Here is a 17703-nt window from a genome sequence, read left to right as displayed (position 1 = left end):
TCCACTCTCTATGTTCATGAGTTCAATTGTTTTGATATTTAGATCCTACAAATAAGTGAGAACATGCAATGTATGTCTTTTTGTGCCTGGCTTATTTTGCTTAACATAACAACATTTCTTCCCAATTCAGTCTTGGTGGGTTTTATGTATCTAAGAATTTTTTCATTTCTTCTAGATTTTCCAAGTTATTGGCATATAGTTGCTCATAGTAGCCATTAACGATCCTTTGAATTTCTGCAGTATCAATCATAATGTCTCCTTTTCCGTTTCTGATTATATTTATTTAGATATGCTCTCTTTTCTTCTTAGTCTGGCTAAAGCTTTGTCACTTTTGTTTAACTTTTCCAAAAATAAACTTTTTGTTTCATTAATCTGTATTTTTTTCAATTTTATTTATTTCAGCTCTGATCTTTATTATTTCTTTTCTTCTGCTAATTTTGGATTTGTTTTATTCTTGCTTTTCTAGTTCTTTAAGACGCATCATTGGATTGTTCATTTGAAGTTTTTCCTTTTTTTTTTTTGATGAAGGCATTTTTAGCTATAACCTTTCCTCTTAGTACTGCTTTTACTGTATCGTATAGGTATGTAGTTTTTCTATTATCATTTGTTTCCAGTAATTTTTCAATTTCCTTCTTAATTTCTTCACTGATTGACTGGTTATTCAAGAGACTATTGTTGAATTTCTATGTATTTGTGTATTTTCCAGAATTACTCTTGTTATTAGTTTCTAGTTTTATTCATTGTGGTCAGAGAAAACACTCAATATTATTTCAATTTTTTGAATGCCTTAAGATATTTTTTGATACTTAACATACGGTATATCTTTGAGAATGATTCACGTGCTGAGGAAAAGAATGTGTATTCTGCAGCTCTTGGATGGAATATTGTGTAAATATCTATTGGATCCATTTGGTCCATAGTGTAGATTAAGTGTGATGTTTGTTGATTTTCTTTCCAGAAGTTCTGTCCAGTGCTGAAAGTGGGGTGTTGAGGTCTCCAGATATTATTGTATCGAGGCCTATCTCTCTCTTCAGCTCTAATAATATTTGCCTTATATATCAAAGTGCTCCCATGGTGGGTGCGTTTATGTTTAAAGTTTTTTATATCCTCTTGCTGAATTGACCCCTTTATCATTACATGGTGATGTTCTTTGTATCTTCTTATAGTTTTTATCTTGAAATCCATTTTGTGTGATAAAAGTATAGTGACTCCTACTCTTTTTTGGTTTTCATTGATATTGATGGAATATCTCTTTCATCCCTTTTATCTTCCATGTTTCAGTCTATGTGTGCCTTTATAAGTGAAGTGTATTTCTTGAAGATCACATATCAATGCATGTTGTGTTTTTGCCTATTCAGCCAGTCTGTGTCTTCGATTAAAGAGTTTAATCCATTTACATTCAATATTATTAATGGTGAGTAAAAACTTACTCCTGCCATTTTGTGATTTGTTATCTGGTTTTCTCTTCCTTCTCTCTTTCCTCCTTATGTTCCTCTAATGAAGGTGGTTGTCTCTGGTGATATGATTTAGTTTCTTGCTTTTCTTTGTATATTCATATGTTTTTTGGTTTGAGGCTACCATGAGACTTGCAAATACTATTGTATAACCCATTATTTTAAGCTGAGAACAACACTATTTGCATAAAGAAACACAAAGAAAACTAATCAAAACTCTACACTTTAACTTCATCCCTCTGCTTTTTATCTTTTTGTTGTTTCTATTTATATCTTACTGTACTATGCCTTGAACAGTCATAGTTATTAGTATTGATTGGTTCATCATTTAATCTTTCTATTTCAGATAAGAGTAGTTTACACAGCACAGTTACAGTGTTAGGATATTCTGTGGTTTTCTGTGCACTTACTGTCACCAGTGAGTTTGGTACCTTCAGGTGACTATTCATTGCCCATGAATGTCCTTTTCTTTCTGATTAAAGTATTCTTAGCATTTCAGACCTCAGACCTGATCTGGGAAAATTCTCTGGATTACCAGAGACTCTTGTTTTCTCCTTTACTTTCTCCCAAACACACAAAGTCTCTCTCTCTCTCTGTTCTGAGCCACCTAAAGCTAGGGTTGGAGTAACACAAGCACCCCAGTGGCCACCACTACTGTGACTGTGCTAGGTCAGACCTGAAGCCAGCACAGCACTAGGTCTCACACAAGACCTGCTTTAACCACTCCCTGGCTACTGCCTATGTTCACTCAAGGCTCTGGGGCTCTGCAATCAACCAATGGCAAATCCAGCCAGGCCTGTGTCTTTGCCTTTAGGGCAGCAAGGTCCCCCAGCCCCTGGGTGGGTCCCAAAATGCCATCTGCAAGTCAGGGACTAGAGTCAAAAACTTTAGAAGTCTACCTGGTGTTCTCTTATTGCAGCTGAGCTGGCACTCAAACAACAAGATTCAGTTCTTCTCACTTTTTACTCCTTTTTCCAAAGGCAGAGAAGCCTCACCCTGTAGCCACTGCTCCCCTAGGCCAAGAAGAGTACTTCCAGACTACTGTTGATGTTCCCTAATGGCCCACTGTTTCTTAAGTCAGCTTGTCTGAATGCTGCCTGACCCGGGGCTTACCCTTCAGGGCAGTGGACTCCTCTCTGGACAAAGGCAGGTCAGAAATTCCATCCAAGAGTCAAGTCTTGGAATTGGGGACGCTAAGAGCCTGCTCTATACCCCTGTGGCCATGCTGGTACCTAAGGTGCAAGAGAAAGTCCCCTTTACTTTTCCCTTTGCTTTTCTTAAGCAGGAGGAATTTTCCCCCATAGCCTCCACAGCTAGTAATATGCCGAGTCTCACCTGAAGCCAGCAAGTCTCAGAGGCTCATCCAAAGCCCTCGATGTAATACCTGAATATTGCATCAGGGGACGAGGGCTTTTCAGTTAGCAGGTGATGAATGCTGCCAGGAATGGCTCCTTTCCTTCAAGGTAGTGGGTTCCCTTCTGGCCCAGGTTGTGTAGAAGTGTCATCCAGGAATGAGGGCCTGGGATGGGGGCCTTACAACTCTAACCAATGCCCTCTCCTGCTATGGCTGAGCTGGTATCCTAGATGCAAGGCAAAGCCCTCCCCACTCTTCCCTCTCCGCTCCTAAAGTGAAAGGAAGGCACCTGTTTTGGAGCCGTGAGCTCTGCAGCCTAGGGTTAAGAGAGGGTGATGCCAGCCCTCCCTTGGCTGCCCCAGCTGGTGTCTCAGTATGTCGTGCCCCCTCAGTCCATTGTTTCTGGGCCTAGTTCCTCACAAGGACTCACTTGTGAGTTGCAGTCTTCATAGCCTAGAGCTTTATGGCATTTCAAGTTTATCTGGAGACAAAGAGTTCTATAGCCCTCAGTGATGAGGTTTACTGGTGCTCAAGGTCAGACCCCTGGGCTGGGCGATTCCCCTCTGCTAAGGTTCCCTCTGTGAGTGGGCATCAGTTGAGTTTGGTCCAGGTTTCCTTTCTGCTCTACCAGGGCGCACAGAGTTCAATGCCACACAATTGCTGTGCTCTTTCTCCCCCAGTTCCCAGAGAAGCTCTCAGCACCACGCAGCTGCTGCTAGGGGTGGGGAAGGGTGGCATTGGTGATTCAGGACTGTTTTTTTTCCTATTTCTTCAGTGCTTCTTTCAATAATATGAAGTGAAAACCAGGTACAACGAGGGCTCACCTAATTTTTGTTTTGTATAAAAGTGTTTTTTCTGTGTAGATTGTTAACTTGTTGTCCTTGCCCGGGTAGAGGGGAGAATTGGTGGAGTCTTCTTTCCTACCCTGCCACAATGTCTATCAGTTGGCAAATTTTATAGAGTGCCATATTTTATTTTACTCTAAGTGCACTTAATAGCGTTACTTACTTACTAAGCATTACTTACTTAGTTTTTAGGTATCACCTTTCATTTTCAAATCACTTTCCCACATTAACTAATTGCTGTTACAGAGGGTCATTTCGACAGCACACATGAGGACACAGATCAATGGCAGGGTTCCTTAATATCTTTTTTTTATGACTATGTGGCAAGAGAATTAAGAGTTGAAAGTCAGCATCTTAACGGACAAATATAATCAAGTTGTTTTTTTTCTCTATGATGTTATATAAAAGTAATTTAAAAATATTTTCCTCTACCAATTCCAAAACTTACTGAGAATATGAACAAGAAATCATTTATTTTACCAGCTTATCCTATTCCTTAGCTTGATATTTTTAAAACTTTTCCATCATAACCTATCATTTCCTTACCTCAATTCAAGAAATGGGAAAAACATTTTTATTTATCAGACAATTTGATTTTAAGGAAATGGCTTTTCTCTCACCTTTTACTCAGGCATTCTCAAGAACTCTGGCATTCTACAATTTAATCAGAAACAAGTTGTATCTTGGTTTAGACATTAAGTGTGAATTGTTGAGCCTCCAATATGTAACACTTCAGACCCATAAATGTCGTTTTGTAACCTGGAGATTTAAATCATAAAGCAATACTTCGGATGCCAGAGCAGCATACACTTCCTTCTATGTATTTCTTTATAACCTGAAAACTAAAGATGATAGTTGGATGAAATGGGGAAACACATGACGAAGTAATTTTCTGGGTAGGAATATTTTATTATGATTATATTGTAATTATATTATGAGATTTCCATGCACTTGAAGATATGATTGTAGTATTATGTTGTATAGTTTAGGTCTTATAATATTGTTTGACTGAGTGTCAGGTTATAATAAGCCTTTTTTGTAAACAAAGAGAGTATTTTCAGTGAGGCTGCTTCCTGAATGAGAATCATTGCCATCAGATTTTATACTATTGGAACTTCTAGTACAGTAGTAGTAGTAGTGCAGCAGGTAATCATGGGACTTTATGTCCCTGAAATTAATTGCTCTCTAATAAAACTTAAAGGATTCTCCTTTATAGAAATGAATTACTTCCCAGATCCTTGCCTTTCTTTCTCTTCCTCCCTTTCTCCCTTATTTCTTTTTTCTTGCCTCCCTCCCTTTTTTCTCCCTCCCTCTCTTTTTTCCTCCCTCCCTCCCTTTTTTCCTTTCTTCATTCCTTTTATTAAGAAGAAAGGAGGGAAAACGATGAGAGAGACCAAGGAGGACATAGAAATACTGTTCCCTTGGGGATCAGAGTGAAGTGATCAGGGAAGGGAAGACTCAAGATAAATTAGGGGCTTGGCCTGGTATTGAGGGTATGGGAACAGAAAGGTAGTTGGTAATAGGAAGAACCCCAGATCTGGACCTGTGATACACATCACAGTGAGGCTTAGTAGAAAAGATGGAGACAATAGCACAGGAAAGGAGAGTTGACAGCCAAACAGGACTGGGTTCAATCTCTTCTCCACCTCCAATTAGCTTTGTGCCCTTGAGCAAGTTGGCTTTCAGATTGCTATCTTCTCATTAGGAAACTTGGAATAATTTGCCCACTAAAGATTATTATAGAGTGGGAGCACCCAGAGTGGTACTTGTACATGGGAGCGATTCAAAAAATAATCCAATAATTATTTAAAGTAGTCATAGATCAAAAAGAAATTCCATATGGGGGATAAGCAATAAACGTACTGCTGGGGGTCTGAAAATGATACCCAAAAATGAAAACCTCAGAAGCAGCCTCCAGAGCAAAGTCTCTCTCTGACCTTCTCCTGCCCGTCTGTCTCTCCTGCTCATTCTTTCCTGAGCCAGGTCATAGAAGCTAGAACTCCTTTTCCCCAAAGGTAGCCATAAAGTCAAAAAATATTATTCTAACATTCCCCTACTTTTAGTGTAACACCTGACCATAAAGAAATGGAATGACCTCCCTCATTCTAGAGTGGTCCTACCCCATACCCAGGAGAAAGGAATGCCGTATAGAGAAGTCAAGAAGAATCTGAACTGACAAAACTTGCTGGGTTTTCCACCCAGTCTATTTCCATTAACGCATATTCCTTTTTCCCAGTCACATTTCTACATGGCTCTCCCTGTGTCATAGAACCTAAGTATAAAAATGGACAGTGTCTTGTATATCTTTGGGTCTTCATTCTGAAGGTTCCTGTGTCATGTAAATCTATGATCAAATGAATTTTTTGTGCTTTTCTCTTGTTAACCTGTCTTTGGTTATAGGGGTATTGGCCATGACATTTATCATGAGGAGGAAAGGGGTCACTGTCCTCTCTACCTTTATAACACTATCCAGGTAAATTCTAGGCAGAGTGGAGAAACAGACCATTTTGGCCTTTGGCAGCACTTTTGTGTTTCGTGACGCACTTCCCAGTGAATTATTCTGTGAGCCAGCTCTGTAAGCCAGCTCTACTCTGGTCCCCTTTCTGAATGTCTCCTTTGTATCCCATTCTCTCTTTATTTTCCTCTTAGAAATAATCTGCTACTAGCAGTATGCCGGTATCAAGGGCCAGTTACATTCATTTATATTAAAGAAGTGGAAGCTTAAAAGAGGAGCCTAAAGTGGGTATTGACTAACACAAAGGATGTACATCATTAGTAATAGAAATTTTAAGAACCACTTGAGGAAGCAGGTGAAGAATAATTTCTCACTCCAAAATTACCTGTGACTGGAGGTTTATCACCTAAGTTCCTCAGAACTATTATGGTTGGGCTTTATGAGTATAGTGAGGAGGTTCTCAAGATCATGATATTTTATATAAAATTTTGTGTGCATGTATACCTTTCTGATGGAGAGGGTCTACAGTTTTCATAAGATTCCCAAAGGGATGTTCGACCTCCCAAATTTTAAGAACTATGGATTCATATACTCTCTAGAGTATAAAATAATGGCAACACTTGCATTCTAGTGCTTTGCTACTTTGTGTGGTGCTCAGAGAGCATCAGGAGCAACACCTGGGGATATGAGAAATGCAGAGTCTCAGGTTTACATTGAATGAGAATCTGCATTTTCACATAGTGAGTTGTGTGCATGTTGAAATTTGAGAAGCCGCATTCCCGTAGTCAAGAGATCAGGCCCTGTATTCTGAATTTGTACTCTGGCTCTGCCAAATACTAGTGTCCTAAGCTTCGATTTATAATATTGCATGTCATAACACCAAACTTAAGAGTTAATCTCAGAACTTCAGACCTGAGTTTGACAATTACTTGCTGACTTTGGCAAATCATTGAAACTGTGTGGATGAATCTCTATTTCTTTGCCTATGAGATATAGAAGTAGATTAGCTCTTTTTCAGCTCTCAATTCTGGAGTTTACCTTTTGTTTCCCACACAGGTGATTTGTAATGGCCTCTCATCTATTGAAATGCTTTTTGTCCACATTCACCAAATGTCTCTTAAACGCTGAAAGGCACACTGATTTCTTTCTTCTTTGAAATTCTGTTATACATTTTGTATCATTCAATTTATCACTTTATGATGTGCTAAAATTGTCTCTAATTGTTTGATTTACATGTTTTTTTCTTCCAAGTTTGGGGCCATATAATTGAAGTCCAGACTGCGTCTAGTCTATTTCTTTCCTTGTTATCTTTATCATAGCACAGAACACATTGTAGATGCCCAATACATCTTTGAGGATTGAATGCCATGTTTTGAGAGACGATATCTGTAAATGACACATTGAATAGTCTCAACTTCATTAATTTAGTTATAAATTGGTTGTGTTAAGCCATTTATTTCCTAGGGAGATAGCTATGAAATTTTCTAAATCAAGCTGTTTACATATCAATATGAGCTCTTGAATGAATAAATCCTAGTTACATTTAGAGACAGCCTAATTGAATAGGTAAGAGGAAAAGGAATGCATTGAGCTCTTTTCCTGCTTCTCAGAACTTTCTTGCCTTTAGTAATTGGAAATGTATAAATACCTATGTGTGTGTGTGTGTACATATATATACACACACATACACATATTACAAATATATGTGTGTATGTATACTCTATATGTATATGTATACACACACACACACACTCACAGCAAATTAAGTTATCATACCAAAATAGTAAAACTGGATACTGTTTTTAACTCTTTAATAAGGGATGCTCTTTTTATGAAGCAGAAATTTATTCTCATAGTTATGGAGGCTGGGAGTCAAAGATTAAGGCACTGTCAGATTTGCTGTCTGGTGGGGACCTACTTTCTGCTTCCTAGACAGTGCTTTCCACCTGTGCCCTCACATAGCGGAAGGGGCAGACAAGCTTCCTTGGACCTCCTTTATAAGGGCATTCGTCCCATTCTTGAATGTTCTACTCTCCTGACCTAATTACCTTTCAAAATTTCCACCTCCTTGTATCATCATCTTGTGGGTGAAGGTTTCAACATATGAATTAGGCGGTTGGGCGGTGGGGAGAAGGCCAGAAATACAAGCATTCAGACCATAGCAGTGCCCATTAAGAACTGTGAAGGGTCTAAACTTTTATGTTATTTTCTAGTTACCTATTAACAAGTTTGCTTGCCATTTCCAGCATAATGAGCAATACAAATATTGTGATGCTTACTTGGAGAGAGAAACGTTAAAAATCTTACAATGACAGAGGACATAAGACTTCCATGTCAGAGAGAAAAAAAGACTATTATTCTCAGGAGAGCAACAGCATAAATATCATCACATTTATTTCAGTTCCCCTGGCCATCAAGTCCACACAGGCAATGCAGATGGGCCCAGACAAACCCCTGCACAGGCACTGTATTCCATTACAGTAAAGGAACCCCAAACCTAAGGAATCTGAATCTTTTATGTTGGACAGAAGGCATGCCTAACTTTTGCTCCAGAGGAAGACATTATCTTTATTATTCTGGGCAAAGGGAGATGCTATCTTTACATTCTATGGCCGTTTGCTATGCAAATAAAAACTCTTTGAAAAGATAATCCAGAACAAAGGGCAGTGAGTCCTTAGCTTCACAAGAAGTGCAGAAATGCTAGCAATCCATTGAGAATTGACTCCCCAGAATACGTTACCCCTGATTCTACGTAATAAATTGATCACAAATATTTCTGAGCCATTCTACTAAAAAAAACTTCCCTTCAGCTTTATAAAGCAACAGCATTCCTCTTTGTGTGGGGCAGGAATTTGATCTTGAGGTCAAATCAGAAATCCTCCAACTGTGGGACACAAATAATTGAGCACAATGCCAAAGAGAACTTCTGCCTAATCACAGAGGGCATGGTGGTTTCAAGTTGATCAAAGAGCAGCTATGGCTATTCATTGGCCTTCTGGAGCCTGTAGGTGTGAGAGTAATGGCAAGGTTCTCCTAACAAAAGGTAGTAGGATCTTTATCCTTGCTTGGAAAGTGTGAATTTGCTCCACAATGTCTGGCACTGGCTCATCAGGAATGCAGAAGAGCCACTTTGACCTGAGCCTGTAGCTTTGTTTGTGAATCTTGGCAAGGAGTTAAGTCCTGGCCATTTCACTCTCCAACAGTTTAGATCAGTCAAAATTTAAATAAACCACTGTTTAGGCATGAGCTGGACCTTTGGGGAGCAGCAGATGGTTGATAAGCTCCTGCTTGTCCCAGACCCAGGAGGAGGAACATAGGAATTTGGCCAATTACTCATCTTACAGCTTCAGAACCCCATATGATTATTGTGATTAACATTGTTTCGTGCCATGTGTTCCAATTTTTAAAACTTCAAGATATCTCTAGATTGGGGGCAAAGTCAGAATGTAGAATTTCCTGTAACTTCTCAATGGAATTGTTTTGTGGGAGGTGGGAGAAGGGGTTTGTGAGGTGTTTTTTAAGTGTCAGTTTGTATCATCATAGTTTGAGTTTAATTTTTAACTTTACATATTAAAACAGCTCCATTTTACTAATATCTTGTGAAGAATCAACTAAAGATTGTTTTTCTCTTTTTAATTTTTTATTAGTTACTTACAATGCATCTTTAGATGCTATCATTTCCAGTACAACCAGCAATACAAATAGTGTGGTGCTAGCTTGGAGAGAGAAATCAAAAAAGCATCTTCATATGACATCCTTCAACATTGCCCAGGGCATTCATGCTTTTGATTATCACTCTCGGCTCAATTTAATTGGTAGGTAAAATAAATCTTGATAACTATGAGGGCCTCATAAAGAGTCTGGGGTGCATTTGTATGCATGGAGCCTTCTCCACCTTGTTGTTTTATTGCTAGAGAGACCATCTTGAGCAGCTCACATTTTATTGCCTGAGAATGTCTGATAATGATGCATTATGACGGGCAGTGTATATGAACTACATTGGGGTAAAAATACGAGAAAGTGCCCAATGCTTTAATGAGTCTTTTTTTATTACAATTGGTGAAGGGTGTAAAATGATACAGAGAAGGAAGACAGTTTGTGCAGCATCTGCCATTCTGCCATCTTCCTAACACCACCAAATGCTCCACCCAAACAAATGCATTTTTTCGTTGCTACTACTACAGCTACCACTACCAGCGCATGCACACACACACACACACACACACACACACACATCCATACACAAGGGAACTGCAAAATATAGACTGTTTTTCAATTACCTTTCAGAATACAATCTCTAATGATTTTTGAAAATGTTCTGATTATCCTAGGTTTGTTTACTAGAGGGGAGTTCTTTCGATGTAAAAAAGAAGTATATTTTAGCTGAGGAAATATAAAGTTTCTCAGGCATTAACTATTTAAATTAAAAATTTAGATATTCTGAAAGCTGATAATTTGATATACATATTGATATTAGTTCAAACATAAAAATGAAGTATAGATGTATTATTGAAAAATTAATAGGGTAGTTACAGAGCATGCACATGGTCTACAGAATGGGTCATATTAACTCGCATTCAATAGTTATCATTCATACAAAGAGTATTAATATTAGCTAAGGAGCTGTGTCCATAAAATTCCCAAAATAATACCTGACAATCACAGTAACAGATACCTTGAATATGAATTCATGAATATGCCAACATCAAATCTTCAAGGAGTACTGTAGATTTATTAGAGAAGGATAGAGGAGTTGGTGACTCATTTGGCAAGGACTCAAATAGCAACTATTTAATACATTGATTGGTTAATCATTTCAATCTCTGTAGAATAATAATTACTTTGTACCTGCTATAGTGCTGGAAAAAATAAGGATGATTAAGTTCAGCTCCACAACTGGCCCTAAACTAGGAAGCAACAAAGAGTATTGTGTTGTATTGAATAGATACATTTCCTGCTCTTGAAGAGCTCCCTAAATATAACTGATTGATGTTCAAAAATATCTTATTCCATTAATAAAGCAGGTCAAAAGTATATTTGTGCTGCTTGTTTGCTTGCATGTACAGTCGTGCATTGCTTAATGATGGGGATAGAAAGGCATCATTAGGTGATTTTCCATTGTGTGAACATCACAGAGTGTACTTACACAAAAAGATGGTGTAGCCTACTACACAGCTAAGCTATATGCTATAGCCTATTGCTCCTAGGCTACAAACTTCTATAGCATGTGACTTACTAAACACTGTAGACAATTGTAACACAATGGTATTTATGTATCTAAACATATAAAAGGTACAGTAAAAATACCATATTATAGTCTCATGGGACCATATTCGTATATGCTGTATGTTGTTGACTGAAATGTTATGAAATGCATGACTGTACTTGATTATTTGATAATTTGTCTTTTTATACTTTTTAATTAATTTGTGAACTTTCAACATTGTTTTCTTTCTTTCTTACACCTGGGATAACTTTAACACTGCCTATATTTCTAGGTGAAGCTGGCTGGAGAGGGGAAATATCAGGATTAGAAAGAAGGATTCTGTCCCCTCCTGGTTGGGCTGTTGGTTGGTTTCTAAATGGGACTATATGTTTTCTTTCACCTCATACATAGCCTTTTCCCCTTCATGAATTTTTTCTTCCCTACTCCCTCCATTTCAACTATTTCTATTGACAGAACTCATGCCCTATTAGCCTGGTCTAGTTAGACAACGGCAAAACAGGGTGCATTAGTCAACCTACAGTTGACATTTATCCAGCTACAGTTATACGGTAAACTCATTTCACAAAGAAAATGCTGTGGGCTATTTATGCTACTAAACTTTTTTTTCTTTCTAATTCTGATTAGCAACTGCTGGCATTAACAATAAAGTTTGCCTTTGGAATCCCTATGTTGTCTCTAAACCAGTGGGTGTCCTTTGGGGCCACTCAGCCAGTGTAATAGCCGTCCAATTCTTTGTGCAAAGAAAACAACTTTTCAGCTTCTCCAAGGATAAAGTAAGTAACATTGTTCTTTTAATTAATTTAGTTTTGCTTCCCTGGTTCCTACCCAAATCAACTCTGGGATCTGAATTTCTCTGAGAGATTGTGTCAGTTTTTAAAATAGACTGGCTAGCTACTTATGTTTTTGGAAATCTATATTTGGAAAAGGTGTTGGTTCATGGTTACTTAACAGTAGTCCTAGACAACTGGGCAAAGTATTTCATTAAATTTTTTCAAATCATGTACTCAGGGATTTAATCTTTATTGGACTCTCAATATGTCACACCTTGACAGCTTCCAATGTTCTCACAAATTCAATAGAAAAAACAGAAAATGAAAGGTTGCTTTGATAAGATAGTGGCCAGGCATAGTCAATTAGATATTATTGCTTTGGTATTGAAGAGACTCAGTTAATTAGAAATTGAAGTTAATCTGAAGAATATCAAACACATTAAGAACCTTTTAATTAAATATATCAGTTCATCTCTGTTTTATGATATTGATGGGATATTTTAAATATGGTGGAAAAAATATGGCACTGGAGTCATAGAGTCCAGGTTGAATCCTGACAACACTATTTATCACTTATATCCACTTAGGCAAATTTCTCCTTCTCTGAGTCTTGACTTTTGTTCCTTGGTAAAATTTCAATCTTATTTAATGCCCAACTTAAAGATCCAGTTAACATGATAGATCTCAAGATAGTTGGTTATGAAGAGGAGGGTGCGCATAAAGTGATTGATGATAGTCTTTGAGACTCTTTGAGTGAATATAAATTTTTGGTGTATTCGAAAATATATGCAAACATAAATTACATAGAAATTCATCTTCCACTCCTTAGCCACACCCCATAAATTCTACCAAAAATTCTACCAAAATTAACCACCATAAATTCTACCAAACTTACTTATTTTACTGTATTACCTAGCATGTAAACTTTTTCTTGAACTTCAACAATCAACTGCCAATTCCTGTTGATTTGATCATCAAAATATGTTGATCAGTTTCACCTCTCCATCTCAGCTGCCACTGCTATAATGCAAAATCTTATCTTCTTTTTCCCAAAATACTGCAAAGGTTTTCTAACATATTTCTTTATTTTCGGACTGATCTGACTCTAATCTGCCCTCCATTCTGCTAATTTGCAAGAAGCTTGCAGAACAATTTTTCAGTCTTTCATCTCTGCCCTCTATGTAAATATGAACTGCAAAATTCTTAAACTTTTATACAAAGCTCCCCCACCTACTAGTCCCACTTCACTTCCCACTTTTCTCTTTCAAATTCATTTAATGCTCCATGTTGATATGATTGATAATAATCATATCAAATTATTATCTTTTCTCACCATGCAGTTTCATGGCTTTGCAACGTGCTCTTCCTTCTGCCTTCAATTCCCTGTCTTCTATTAATTAGCAGATGCCTATGTATCCTCCACATTTTAGACTTTTTGAAGTCTCTTACGCAGACATAGGTGTTTCTTTCTGTGTGCTCCTGTTGCATTTGTGTGTCTCTCATTACAGCATGTATCATGCTGTACTGATATTGTTAGTTCGCTTTCTTAAGACGCATCAATATTGAAAATGTAAAATAGGGATGGAGCAAGATTATGGAATAGAAAGCCCCACCAAAGGTACCCCCCTTAGAATTTAACAACTATCTCCACATACACAAAAACACCTTCATAAGAACCAAAAAAATCAGGTGAGCACTCACAGTGCCTGGTTTTAACAAAGAATCACTGAAGAGGGTAGGAAATACAGTCTCAAATTACCAATGCCACCCCTTCCCTTTTCCCACCACAGTGTCTGTGTGACATGGACCACAAGGACTGCAACTCCTAGGTGAGTTGTAGTGCCTGAGAAGGGCTAAAAGCCAGTAGACTTGGGGGAAGGGCGGGGGGACATGACTTACTGAGATACCAGCCAGGGCAGCTAAAGGAGTGCTTGTACCACCATTCCCCCAACCCCAGGCAGCACAATTCACAGCTTCAAAAGAGACCCCTTCCTTCCACTTGAGGAGAGGAAAGTAATTCGTAAAGAGGACTTTTGTCTTGCAACTTGGACACCAGCACAGTCACAATAAGATAGGTCCCTGGTTAGAATTTTGAGGTGCCCCCTTCCAGGCCCTAGCTCCCAGATAACATTTCTAGACATATCCTGGGCCAGAAGGGAACCCGCTACTGTAAGGAAAGGACCTAGTCCTGGAAGGACCCATCACTTGTTAACTAAAGAGTCCTTGAGCTCTAAATAACCACAACAGGGATACCCAGATAGTACACCATGGAACTTGGATGAGACTGAGATGTGTTGACTTCAGGTAAGACATGGAATATTACTATCTGTGGTGGCTACAGTGAGCCACTTCTATTTGAGAAAAGCAGAAGTAAAGGTGATTTTTGTCTAGCACCTTAGGTACCAGATCAGTCATAGCGAGATAGAGCACCAAGCAGGTCCATGATTCTAGCGTCGTCCCTTGGATGGCCCTGAGCCATAGCGGAGCCCACTGCCCTGAAGGGTGAGTCTCAGGCTTGGCAGACTTCACCACAAGCTGACTGAAGAGCCCTTAAGCCTTAAGTGAACAATGGCAGTAGCGTAGCAGTTCTCCCCATGGGACAGTGGTGGTGATGGTCATGAAATGAGGCTCCTCTGCCTGTGAAAATGGGAGGGAAGAGTGGGAAGAACTTAATTTTGTGGTTTGAGTGCCAGTTCAGCCATAGTAAAATAGAACACCAAGTAGATTTCTTAGGTTTTTGACTATAGCCCTGGTTCCTGGACAGCATCTCTGGACCTGCCGGGAACCTGAGGGAACTAACTACCCTGAAGGGAAGGACACAAGGCTGTCTGCTTAACCACCTGCTGGCCATAGGGCCCCAAAGCCTTGGGAAAACATAGGTGGTAGCCAGGTAGTGGTTACAGCAGGTCTTTGGCAAGACCCAGTGCTGTGCTGGCTTCATATCTGACCCAGCATAGTCTCAGTGGTGATGGCCATATAAGTGCCTATGTCACTCCACCCTCAACCCAAAGTGGCTCAGAATAGAGAGAGAGAGAGAGACTCTATTTGTTTGGTAGAAAGTAAGGTGAGAGAACAAGAGCCTGTCTAGTAATCTGGACACTTCTGGATTTTATGCAAGATTCCAAACTGGACCTTTATGAGTCTGCAAGAACTATAGCATTACTGGGCTTGGGGTGCTCCCTAATGAAGATACAGATATATCACAACACTCAAGTCCTTTCAATATCTGGAAAGCCTCTCAAAAAAGAATGTTGTATTAGTCCATTTTCACACTGCTACAAAGAACTACCTGAGACCGGGTAATTTATAAAGAAAAGAAGTTAATTGATTCATGTTTCCACATGGCTGGGGAGCCCTCAGGAAGCTTACGATCATGGTGGAAGGTGAAGGGGAAGCAAGCCACATCTTCCATGGCAGCAGGAGAAAAAGAGTGGGGTGGGGGAACCACCATGCACTTTTAAACAATAAGATCTCATGAGAACTCACTTACATCATGAGAACAGCATGAGGAAACTACCCCAATGATCCAATCACCTCCCTACCTTGACACATGGGGATTACAATTTGAGATGAGATTTGGGTGGGGACACAGAGCCAAATCACATCATTCCACCCTGGCTCTTCCCAAACCTTATGTCCTTCTCACATTTCTTTTGTCTTTTCTTTTCTTTTTTTTTCGGTGGGGGTGATGGAGTCTTGCTCTGTCACCAGGCTGGAGTGCAGTGGTGTGATCTTGACTCACTGCAAACTCTGCCTGCCAGGTTCAAGAAATTCTCCTACCTCAGTCTGCAGAGTATCTGGGACTACAGGCACCTGCCACCATGCCCAGCTAATTTTTTTGTATTTTTAGTAAAGATGGGGTTCACCATGTTAGCCAAGATGGTCTTGATCTCCTGACCTTGTGATCTGCCCCCCTCACCTCCCAAAGTGCTGGCAGCCACTGTCCCCAGCCCAACCTTCTCACATTTCAAAACACAATCATGCCTTTCCAATGGTCCCCCAAAATCTTAACTCATTCCAATATTAACCCAAAAGCCTAAGTCCAAAGTCTTATCTGAGACAAGGCAAGTCCTTTCTGCCTATGAACCTGCAAAAGCTAAAGCAATTTAGCAACTTCCAAGATACAATGGGGATACAGGCATTGAGTAAATGTTACCATTCTAACAGGGAGAAGTGGGCCACAACAAAGGAGCTACAGGCCCCATGCAAGTCCAAAACCCAACAAGACAGTCACTGAACCTTAAAGTTCCAAAATTTCCTTTTACTCTATGTCTCACATACAGGACATGCTAAAGCAAGGGGTGGGCTCCCTGACCTTGGGCAGATTTGCTCCTGTGGCTCTGCAGGGTACAGTCCTTGTGGCTGTTTTACAAGCTGGTGTTGAGTGTGTGTGGTTTTTTCAAGTTCATGACGCACCTGAAAGGGTACATTCACCCTTCTGGGGTCTAGAGGATGGTGACCCTCTTCTCACAGCTCTACTAGTCAGTGCCGCAGAGGGAGTGTCTGTGGGAGCTCCAACCCCACATTTCTCCTCTGAACTGCCTTAGTGGAGGTTTTTTATGAGGGCTCCCTGCACCCAACTTTTGCCTGGACATCCAGGCATTTTTGTTCATCCTCTGAAATCTATGCAGAGGCTCCCAAAGCTCAATTCTTGTTTTCTGTATGCCCACAGGCTCAACACCATGTGGAAGCTGCCAATGCTTGGAGCTTGCACCCTTTGAAGTCACAGCCCTAGCTGTACCTTGGCCCCTTTTAGCCAAGGCTAGAGCTAGAGCAGCTGGGATGCAGGGTACCATTCCTTGAGGCTGCACAGAAGCAGCAGGACCCTGGGCCAGGTCCATGAAACCATTTTTCCCTCCTAGGACTTTGGGCCTGTGACGAAGATCTGTGAAATGCCCTGAAGACATTTTCCCCATTGTCTTGGCTATTAACATTTGGCTCCTTGTTACTTACGTAAATTTCTGCAGCCAGCTTGATTTTTCCCTAAAAAATGGATTTTGCTTTTCTACCACATGATTGGGTTGCGAATTTTCCACACTTTTATGCTCTGCTTCCCTTTAAACATAATTTCCAACTTCAGACCATCTCTTTGGGAATGAATATGACTGTATGCTTTCAGAAAAAGCCAGGTCATATCTTGAATGCTTTACTGCTTTGAAATGTCTTCTGCCAGACACTCTAAATCATCTCTCTGAAGTTCAAAGTTCTACACATCTCTAGAGCAGGGGCAAAATGCCACAAGTCTCTTTGGTAAAGAATAGGAAGAGTGACCTTTGCTCCAGTTCCCAATAAGGTCCGCATCTCCATCTGAGACCACCTCAGCATGAACTTCATTGTCCATATCACTATCAGCATTTTGGTCAAAACAATTTGACAAGTCTCTAAGAAGTCCCAAATGTTTCCACATCTTCCTGTCTTCTTCTGAGCCCTTCAAACTTTTCCAACCTTTGCCTGTTACCCAGTTCCTATGTTGCTTCCACACTTCCAGTTATCTTTATAGCAGCACCCCACTATCTCAGTGCCAATTTTCTGTATTAGTTTGTTCTCACATTGCTACAAGGAAGTACCTGAGATTGGGTAACTTATAAAGAAAAGAGG

At 39.6% G+C, this 17703-nt stretch overlaps 1 protein-coding gene across 1 annotated transcript in view; it reads left to right on the top strand.

Moving 5' to 3' along the window:
• The window catches only part of WDR49 (WD repeat domain 49), a 181871-nt gene that overhangs the window by 42118 nt on the left and 122050 nt on the right, over positions 1-17703 (top strand). The window contains exons 6-7 of the mRNA XM_011998220.1: positions 9756-9923; positions 11960-12108. Of these exons, the coding sequence (XP_011853610.1) occupies positions 9756-9923; positions 11960-12108 (317 nt within the window). The remainder of the gene's footprint in view (positions 1-9755; positions 9924-11959; positions 12109-17703) is intronic.

This window comes from Mandrillus leucophaeus, unplaced genomic scaffold (genome assembly GCF_000951045.1).
Source record: "Mandrillus leucophaeus isolate KB7577 unplaced genomic scaffold, Mleu.le_1.0 Scaffold561, whole genome shotgun sequence".
In the NCBI taxonomy this organism is placed as follows: domain Eukaryota; kingdom Metazoa; phylum Chordata; class Mammalia; order Primates; family Cercopithecidae; genus Mandrillus; species Mandrillus leucophaeus.
The sequence above is the reverse complement of the archived record's forward strand: the minus strand, read 5'-3'. Positions and strand labels throughout refer to the sequence as shown.